The sequence below is a fragment of the Salmo salar genome, chromosome 03 (genome assembly GCF_965601325.2).
Source record: "Salmo salar chromosome 03, fSalSal1, whole genome shotgun sequence".
In the NCBI taxonomy this organism is placed as follows: Eukaryota; Metazoa; Chordata; class Actinopteri; order Salmoniformes; family Salmonidae; genus Salmo; species Salmo salar.
The window spans coordinates 56475001-56485859 of NC_138293.1; the positions used below are offsets into that span (position 1 = coordinate 56475001).

Genomic DNA, 10859 nt, shown 5'->3' on the forward strand with positions numbered 1-10859 from the left:
CAACGTTCTTGTGCTTGTGGTTCTAAGATTGTTAAGAAGAATCCACTCATTCTATGCATTATCTGCTTGGGAAGGGTGCATGTCAGGGTGTTGCACTCTGGAATTTCAGTCCTGAAAAAGAGGCTCAAGCCTTGTTCGCCTCTGAGCCACCAGAGGACGCTGTGGCTCTTCCGTCCCACGACCAAGCCCAGCTGGGGCTAGGTCATGGATGAACAAAAAGGTGTAATGGGTTTGTGCTAATATGTCGCATAAAGCTTAAGCGAGCCGCCACCAGACATGTGATCAAGTGGCCGGCTCCCCTGAGGAACGGAAACCGAGAAACGATCTGTACGATGGGAGGACACTTCCCACTAGTATAGCCACCGCGAAGCAACTGCTTCCTGTTGTCCCAGCTTGTCTCCGAAAAACATTTGTAGGATAAGCCCCTTACTGGCAAGATGCCAATTAAGGACGCTGCGAACTTGGACATGCACAACATGGAGGAATCCGGGATTTGCAGCCCTCCCAAGGTGGAGCCATCTCTGGCCAACCACATCTACGCCTTGTGCCGTGTACGTTCCACTACCGACGCCACACTCCCTGGTAAGATGGATTGCTTTACTGCTTTTGCCTTTAACCTCTTCGGGCTAGGGGGCAGTATTTTCACGTCCGGGCCTTTTTTGCCGTAAAGCTTTTTTGAAATCTGACACGGCGGCTGGATTAACAACAAGTTAAGCTTTAATTTGATGTATTGCACTTGTGATTTCATGAAAGTTTAATATTTATAGTAATTTAATTTGAATTTGGCGCTCTGCCATTTCACCGGATGATGTCGAGGGGTTTCGCTAGCGGAACGTCAAGCCGTAACAGGTGCTGACTTCCCACATGTTCTAGTAAAGGGATTCTAAAGCCTAACTCCCCTTTATACAGGATAAGGTTTATAGGGTTCACAGCGAATGCCCCTTAGCCCTGTCTGGCTTTGGGCAGCCTTCACTCCATCCACATGGTGTAGTTTACTTAGCTCGTTTCGGAGAACTCGGGAACATCCTCTCGGAGCTTCAGGTATAGCCAGTACAGCACACCATACTCTACACAGAGCAGGAACAAGACATACCTGTCTCATAGCTGTCATATTGGCAGTGGATTAAGAAGTCTGGGCCTCAGTTTCTTCATGAGCCTTTTGCAACACTGCCTGACGCTCTACGGCACACTTTCGACTGCGCTCTTACGCATGGTAGCCCCACGGGCTGTAATGGCTATTGACCCCAAAGTGAGACTTTTGGAATGAAATTCCACTTGTGAAATACGTACTAAACTCAGAATATCAGAGAACTTGTGTAATGTAAATAACCTTGAGATTTACAACATTTTGTAAAAAAAAAAAATGGACAGAAATCTAAGTCTATAGACTCACCTCAGGGGTGGAATGGCAGCACAGGCAGACAGCTCTGCAGGCGAATGATGAGACACAGATGGACACTATGAACTCCAGCAAGGAGAAAACAGCCAAAACACCTGATATTCCCTGGGACCTGACCTATAGACAGAGAGGAACAGGAAACAGTAGTTAACTAGACTACAACGCCATTTTGGAGCAATTATGAACACTTTGTGAACTCTCACAGTTTCAATGTGGACTTAAATAAACTACACCACCATTTTGGAGCAATTATGAGCACTTTGTGAACTTTCAGTTTCAATGTGGACTAAAATGAACTATAAACAAACTTTATAACAGTTATCTACCTTAGTATTGCTTTCATGTTGCCAATGTCACATGTAGGCATAATTTAAATTAGCCTAATAAAAAATATTCAACAGTACAATATAAAAGATTGTAGATGGTAAATACCCCTTTATCAATTTACAAATATCTCCTGACCAATGAAAGTTAAAAATGAATAAGCATTTGGTATATACCCAGTACTGTTGACAGAAATAGTATGGATTGTCACAGTACAACATGATCCCAGCACTGTCTAAAGAATGGAGGATGATGCCAGTAAGAGCAGTAACCGTGGCGACAACATTCATTCCCAGGGAGCCTTTCACCTAAGGGACAGTGAGAGAGAGCAGAAAGAGGACATGGGAATGGCTGGTTGTGGAAGGAAATTTCGGAAGCGTTGAACGCAATACCAAATTCAGTATGTTGTTATTCCTTATCATTGTTATTATTATTCTTTAAAGGGGCAGTCCACAGTTAATGCCATTGCCCTCCCCACTGCTTGTGTTTTGGGAGGAAAACAAGCAGATGAACGAAAACATGAGTGCCTATCGTACAGTAGATTCTATGTCTTCAAATAGAGTGGAACTTTATAAATCAAAAGCCTAAACTTTATTGGGGAAAGAATATTGATACTGACCAGACATTTGTTCAGTTTGTTGTCAGCGGCAACAGTGAGAGAGCCTGCAACTACATACTGAGAAGGAACAAGGAATAGATTATTCCATGCGCATCCTAAATGGCTCCCTATTCCCTTCATAGTGCACCATATGAATACTGTATCCCTATTTCCTACATAGTGCATTATATAGGGAATACTGTGCCATTTGAGACACACATATTTCTACAGAATGACCAAAGTTCAAATTCAAGTTTAATTCCTCCCACATAGAAGTCAATACAAAATTAAATGCATGAGGGAATACATGGCATAGGCCTAGCCAAATACATATATGTTGATAAAAGTCATTGGTTAAGACAAATTGTTAGTTAAGACAAGTCATTATTTTTAAAGCATTACTTCAACTTAAATAAATATATTTTTAAAGTGACATGATTTAACTATGAGGACGTTTTGTTTTGCATCCAGGCAGACAGGAAATGTAAGGGAGGATTGTTAGACAGAGCAGCTCAAGCAGCTCACTCACAATGATAGATCCCCAGACAAATATTCCACTGGCTACTCCAATATTATCCAACCACGGTGCTGTAGCCATCACGATTCCTGTTAACAGCATCATCAAACCAATCATGATCTGTACGGTCTGTGAGAGAAAAACAAAGCGCAAAGCAGGAAATTCATTTTTTCTGTTCTTCCGTTACATTCAACCCATTACATTCAACCAAAATTTTAATTTTAATTTGAAAATTCTTACCCCAAGCGCTTTTGGATGCCCTGCCCGGAAACTTCCCAGCACTGAGAAAACTGTCTGTCCCAGACAGTGAGGGGTAGAAGCGACCCCCGCGACCCCCATCCCGTTCCCATCAGGATAGACATGGGTGATGACCACCACCCCATTAGTGGTGGTTGTTTGAGAGCTGGACATCTTCACAGAGGAGGGAAGGATGTTTGTGTAAGAGGGGATCTGACTGGTTGTTGTGTGTCATGCTTTATACTTTACCTGGGACTTCCTGATAATAAGTTACATGTGACTGTCATGAATAGCAAGTGTGTCAGCCACTCATGAAACTTTGAACTCTCTCCATTGAATATAGGGTGTGTGTGTGTGTGTGTGTGTGTGTGTGTGTGTGTGTGTGTGTGTGTGTGTGTGTGTGTGTGTGTGTGTGTGTGTGTGTGTGTGTGTGTGTGTGTGTGTGTGTGTGTGTGTGTGTGTTTGTGGCAGTGCCCAAACAAGGGCACTGCGTTCATCAACCTCTGGCCTGCTGGCCTCCTACCTCTGCAGAAGCACAGTTTCCGCTCAGCCCAGTCAAAACTGTTCGCTGCTCTGGCACCCCAATGGTGGAACAAGCTCCCTCACGATGCCAGGACAACGGAGTCAATCACCACCTTCCGTAGACACCTGAAACCCCACCTCTTTAAGGAATACCTGGGATAGGATATAGTAATCCTTCTGACCCCCCCCCCCCCAAAAAAAAAGATATAGATGTACTATTGTAAAGTGGTTGTTCCACTGGATATCATAAGGTGAATGCACCAATTTGTAAGTCGCTCTGGATAAGAGCGTCTGCTAAATGACGTAAATGTAAATGTGGCTGGCTGGCTGGCTGGCTGGGTCATAATGACATGCGGCACTTTGGGGTGGACACTCACCTGTCTCGATCAATGAGAGAAGACTAGAAATAGATAAGATCTTGGCGTACACTGTTGGATTACTTCATGGAGCAAAAAAAATGTATATATTTTAATAACGGAGCATTTTCTAAATTCAAACGCATCCCCTGCAACTGGACACAGACATTTTGAGACTCCTGTTTCCACCAATTGAGGACGAAGACGGCATCGCTAAGGTTGGTCGAACATTCTCTGTGCTATACCAAATAGTACCTATTCTGCAACTCCTAATATTGGATACCAAAATTCTTTGGTTAAATCACATTATCTGTAGTAACAATGCATAGCTACCAGTTCTCTGCCTTTTACTACACCCCAGACACATTGAACTGTACTACACTGTTCATTGTGTATTCTTTTGTACTGTATGTTACTTTTACCATATACCATTCTTGTTGAATACCCAGTTCTCCTTTTTAGTTAGCATCATATATTGTACACTCCCTTGTATTTTTGATTTAAATAAACATTATTTGGATATATCTGAATGTCTAACATCTGTTTGATGCTACAGAGCCCTGTACAGCTTATATAAATATTGTGGCAGACGGCAGGGAGAGGTGAGGGGAGTGGTAATGTAGGCTAACCCCATTCCATACAAATGTGCACAACCGCGACATTCAAATGAGGCTGCAAAGAATCGAATGGGACTGTAGCGACTGTGTTGATGTCAAAATCTGGGGTGTGAACTACGTTCCTATTCAAGTGTTGATTGACATGGTAATGGCTTTATAGTATTGGAGAAAAGTTGAAAAAAAACAGAGTCCTCTGACGCAGTACGTTACATCGTGACGTGTCATGGCGTAACATACAGCACGCATAAAGCAACTAATTCTGTCTTACAGCCTCTCTCCACCAGGTGTAGCACTTCTCTCACCGTTTAAAATCAAGAAAGGGACAGGGTAAGGGGGATACCTAGTCATTTTTTGCGTCATCACTGCAAGCTATCATGACTCTCAAAAGCCACTGTTTACTTCTGAAGATCACTTCAGCACCGCCCAAAAAACCCGATTCAAATTCGACACAAACCTTCAAATAGGTATGTAATGACACATTATATAAACTCTTTATAGTGTTTTATTTACATTTTAGAGGTGATAAGGTGATAAGTTGGACAGATCGAGTGAAAAAAGCAGTTTCCCCACATGACATCTCTCCTTCTCACTATCACGCAATAGGTTTAGCTTCCCCACCCGCCATTTTTAAAAAGACCAGACAGATGCTGAGATGGGCATCATGAAGTTCTCGTCATTGATTTTGTTGGAAAGGGGAGAAATTGTGCTTTACATTGGTATTGATATTACAGTTGAGCTGGAAATATTACGTTTTTTGTGCGCAAAAATAAGGTCAATTCTACGGACCAGCACGATGTACAAAAGTGAGTGAGTTTACGTTAATTGAGGAGAGATCTTGCAGGTAGCTGGCTCCAACCCCAAGTGTTATATGGACTTCCTGCCCCAACTAGGAAAGCCTGTGGTCGTTAAGCCAGGGAGTGCTTGGGGATTGAGGAGGAAGCAGCCTGCACAAAGGGGCAGAGGAGGTGAGAGACAAGAGAGGTATGAAGAGTGAGTGAGTGAGAAGAGAGGTATGAAGAGTGAGTGAGAAGCGAGGTATGAAGAGTGAGAGAGAAAAGAGGTATGAAGAGTGAGTGAGAAGAGAGGTGTGAAGAGTGAGTGAGAGGAGAGGTGTGAAGAGTAAGAGACAAGGGAGGTATGAAGAGTGAGTGAAAAGAGAGGTATGAAGAGTGAGTGAAAAGAGAGGTATGAAGAGTGAGAGAGAAGAGAGGTATGAAGAGTGAGAGACAAGGGAGGTATGAAGAGTGAGTGAGAAGAGAGGTATAAAGAGTGTGTGAGTGAGAAGAGAAGAGAGGTATGAAGAGTGAGTGAGAAGAGAGGTATGAAGAGTGAGTGAGAAGAGAGGTATGAAGAGTGAATGAGAAGAGATGTATGAAGAGTGAGAGACAAGGGAGGTATGAAGAGTGAGAGACAAGGGAGGTATGAAGAGTGCAACAAGAGAGGTATGAAGAGTGAGAGACAAAAAAATAATCTGTGTGATTGCCCTTTGTGACCTGGACTGTCGGACCCCCTGTATACCAGACCGGATTGGCTGAGGACCCGAGTGTGAGGATTACCCCTGGAAAACGGAACGGACAAAGAGAACGGCTTGTGGACTGTGAGGTGATTGAATTCCCCCTTCTTTCCCTGTGTACCAAAATCCCTAATAAACTTCCCCTTTGCATTCTATTTGTGCTACTGGTGCCTGTTTTATTATTGAACTTGGTGATGTGTAATCCCCACACCATTGATCTTGCTACAATATCTTCTGTGAATCCATAAAGCAGACACATTTTGAGGATTGGTTGAAAATATCCATACTTTATTGTCCTTTATTAGGCTTCGGGTACACTGGCAATGGTGTTTGGCATGGTGGGCTGTGAAAGTAGAGTGCTTGTGGAAAATGGTCTTGTCCAGTCAGCGGTGTAAGACTGTCGGAAGTGCTGTAGGGCTCGTAGACCTTAACCACCAACCGTTTGGACCTCTTGTAGAAGATTTGCAGGTACTTCACGTCTCCTGGAAAGACATGGTTGTGGTGTTAGCATTTTACACTTTTTGTGGAAGGGACGTAGGGCAAGATGCCTTTCTTTGTTAAAGGTGTCAACCGTTTGGGACATAAGTGTTTAGAGACAGACTAGTGTATTGTTTAGGGACGATGAGGGACATTGGGAGCTGCTTTTGAGAGGAAAGCTCAGTCAACAATGTGAATGGGCTGGAGGGATAAAGATTTTTACACAGTAAAAATTATTGTGTATGTGAGATTAAGGAGAGATGGTACCTCTAAATCACTCTCATACACAACAATACATTTACTGTCTCAAAGCACAACCCAAACCCCCTTCCTCATCTCAAAGATCTGTATGTAAACCTCCCCCAGTCCATTGACTTTGACAGCTCGTTCTTGTAAATAGTAGCATGGGATTTTTGTAGACGTGTCTTTGTATTGTGTTTTGAGAATCTGCAGAGAGAAGAATGAGGTGGTGGGTGTCATTACTGTTGTAATCTGGATTTTATACCTTTCAATGTCCCTTGCTAGTTTTTGTCCCACAATCTTGTGCTCCATAGCCGCAAGGTATGTTCCCTCCCTCATGCTTGTGTACTGTCAGAACAGAAATTACAAGATTGTTATAATACTGTTATTGCATGAAATGATTGTTTTATGCAACAGAATAAAGAGTTCTTATAACTCTGTCTGTGTGAACTGAAAGTGTGCCTCTGGGAGATTTAACACTGACAGTGGATTTACGATGGATTGGTGATAAACCTAACCTGTTGGGGCTAGGGGGCAGTATTTTCACGGCTGGATAAAAAAACGTACCCGATTTAATCTGGTTACTAATCCTACCCAGTAACTAGAATATGCATATACTTATTATATATGGATAGAAAACACCCTAAAGTTTCTAAAACTGTTTGAATGGTGTCTGTGAGTATAACAGAACTCATTTGGCAGGCAAAACCCTGAGACATTTTCTGACAGGAAGTGGATACCTGATGTGTTGAATTACCTTTAAGCCTATGCCATTGAAACACACAGGGGTTGATTAATGTTTTGGCACTTACTATTGCTTCCACTAGATGTCACCAGCCTTTACAAAGTGTTTTGAGTCTTTTACTGTGAGATCTGACCGAACAAGAGCCATGGAACGGTGATGGCCGATTAGACTCTGGCGCGCGAGTTCATGTTGGGTACCCTCGTTCCAATACGTTATAAAAGAGAATGCATTCGTCCACCTTGAATATTATTCATGTTCTGGTTAAAAAAGGCACTAATGATTTATGCTATACAACGTTTGACATGTTTGAACGAACGTAAATATATTTTTTCCCCTCGTTCATGACGAGAAGTCCGGCTGGCTTAGATCATGTGCTAACAACACGGATCTTTTTGGATATAAATGATGAGCTTTTTTGAACAAAACTACATTCGTTATGGACCTGGGATTCCTGGAAGTGACATCTGATGAAGAGAATCAAAGGTAATGGATTATTTACATAGTATTTTCGATTTTAGATCTCTCCAACATGGCCGTTTGTCTGTATAGCAAAGCATATTTTTCTGGGCGCAGTGCTCAGATTATTGCAAAGTGTGATTTCCCAGTAAGGTTATTTTTAAATCTGGCAAGTTGATTGCGTTCAAGAGATGTAAATCTATAATTCTTTAAATGACAATATAATATTTTACCAATGTTTTCTAATTTTAATTATTTAATTTGTGGTGCTGACTTGACTGCCGGTTATTGGAGGGAAACGATTTCCTCAACATCAATGCCATAGTAAAACGCTGTTTTTGGATATAAATATGAACTTGATAGAACTAAAAATGCATGCATTGTCTAACATAATGTCCTAGGAGTGTCATCTGATGGAGATTGTAAAAGGTTAGTGCATCATTTTAGCTGGTTTTATGGTTTTGGTGACCCTGTCTTTGAATTGACAAAACATTACACACAGCTATTGTCAATGTACTCTCCTAACATAATCTAACTTTATGCTTTCGCCGTAAAACCTTTTTGAAATCGGACAACGTGGTTAGATTAAGGAGATGTTTATCTTTCAAAGGGTGTAAGATAGTTGTATGTTTGAAAAATTTGAATTTTGACATTTATTTGGTTTCAAATTTGCCGCTCTTGAAATGCACCTGCTGTTGATAGGGTGCACCACGGGTGGCACGCTAGCGTCCCACATAGCCCCAAGAAGCTAACAAGACTGCATTCCATAGCATGATTAGTGTCTGTGTGCCTGACGGGAAGGCACCAGGGAGAGATGGCTGCAAACTCAGTGCCTCTTTGATTGACATCATGGGAAAATCAAAGACCTCAGAATTTTTTTTTTAGACCTCCACAAGTCTGGTTCATCCTTGGGAGCAATTTCCAAATGCCTGAAGGTACCACGTTCATCTGTACAAACAATAGTACGCAAGTATAAACACCATGGGACCACGCAGCCGTCATACCGCTCAGGAAGGAGACGCGTTCTGTCTCCTAGAGATGAATGTACTTTGTTGCAAAAAGTGCAAATCAATCCCAGAACAACAGCAAAGGACCTTGTGAAGAAGCTGGAGGAAACACGTACAAATGTATCTATCTCCACAGTAAAACGAGTCCTATATCGACATAACCTGAAAGGCCGCTCAGCAAGAAAGAAGCCACTGCTCCAAAACTGCCATAAAAAAAGCCAGACTACTTTTTGCAACTGCACATGAGGACAAAGATTGTACTTTTTGGAGAAATGTCCTCTGATCTGATGATACAAAAATTTAACTGTTTGGCCATAATGACCATTGTTATGTTTGGAGGAAAAAGGGGGAAGCTTGCAAGCCGAAGAACACCATCCCAACCGTGAAGCACCGGGGTGGCAGCATCATGTTGTGGGGGTGCTTTGCTGCAGGAGGGACTGGTGCACTTCACAAAATTGATGGCATCATGAGGTAGGAAAATTATGTGGATATATTGAGGCAACATCTCAAGACATCCGTCAAGCTTGGTGACAAATGGGTCTTCCAAATGGACAATGACCCCAAGCATACTTCCAAAGTTGTGGCAAAATGCCTTAAGGACAACAAAGTCAAGGTATTGGAGTGGCCATCACAAAGCCCTGACCTCAATCCTATAGAAAATGTGTGGGCAGAACTGAAAAAGTGTGTGCGAGCAAGGAGGCCTACAAACCTGACCCAGTTACACCAGCTCTGTCAAGAGGATTGGGACAAAATTCCCCCAACTTATTGTGGGAAGCTTGTGGAAGGCTACCCGAAACGTTTGACCCAAGTTAAACAATTTAAAGGCAATTCTACCAAATACTAATTGACTGTATGTAAACTTCTGACCCACTGTGAATGTGATGAAAGAAATATAAGCTGAAATAAATAATTCTCTCTACTATTATTCTGACATTTAACATTTAACTGACCTAAGACAGGGAATTGTTACTAGGATTAAATGTCAGGAATTGTGAAAAACTGAGTTTAAATGTATTTGGCTAAGGTGTATGTAAACTTCCGACTTCAACTGTATAAAGCATTACGTCAAATGAAATATTTGTTTAAGTCTGTGGGAGAAAAACAAAGTACAAAGCAGGAATTATGTAAAACAGAAATTCTTAGCCCCAGCGCTTTTGGATTGCCATGCCCAGAATCTTCTCAGCACTAAGGAGACGTATGTCCCAGTGATGGGGAGACCTTCAGTTTGTCTGGCTGACTGCCTTACTGTGAGGGGTAGAAATGACCCTTGCTGCGTCCCCTGTGGGGTGTACATGGGGGATGACCCCGTTAGTGGTGATTGTTACAGAGTTAGAAATCTTCACAAAGGAAGGAAGGATGTGTATATATAGTGTAAAAATGTTTGAGCATGAACAATCCTATTTTCCTTAACCCTTAACCTAACCTTAACCCCCAAAACTTTAGCATTAACCTTAACCCAAAACTTTAAATCTAACCCTTAAGCTTAGCATTGGAACAAATTCCAGACCTGAAAAAAGTCCAGAGTTTTCAAAAAAAGTTTTGTTTTCCTACCTTTTCAGGACATTCAGGTGAAATGTTTGGACATTGGGGTCCAGATAATGTAGGAAAACAAGCGCACACAGACACACACACGTACACACACAAACACAACACATGAGTGGAAGGAACCTGTTTGAGTGGTTTAATCTGTTACTGTTGAAACAATGAGGAGGTTGTTATGATTTTAATATTCGGGTAAAAAACATGAGCTGGCCCAGAGAAAATTATTTTATTTAGAGGTGCTGACTCATGGCGAATAAGCTATAAGCTATAGAAATTAAGAGAGTCAAACGCTCTATATATAAACTTCCA

General features: G+C 41.9%; 1 protein-coding gene across 2 annotated transcripts in view; it reads right to left on the reverse strand.

Annotated features, from left to right (window-relative positions):
• LOC106600905 (membrane-spanning 4-domains subfamily A member 12) overlaps positions 1-3376 on the reverse strand; it is a 33312-nt gene extending 29936 nt beyond the window's left edge. For both annotated transcript variants that reach the window (XM_082973612.1, XM_014192674.3), the window contains exons 1-5: positions 3079-3376; positions 2851-2967; positions 2343-2399; positions 1900-2031; positions 1394-1516 (exon numbers count right to left, since the gene is read on the reverse strand). In XM_082973612.1, the coding sequence (XP_082829738.1) occupies positions 1394-1516; positions 1900-2031; positions 2343-2399; positions 2851-2967; positions 3079-3249 (600 nt within the window). In that variant the 5' untranslated portion in view covers positions 3250-3376. The remainder of the gene's footprint in view (positions 1-1393; positions 1517-1899; positions 2032-2342; positions 2400-2850; positions 2968-3078) is intronic.
• Positions 3377-10859: the final 7483 nt, after the last annotated feature.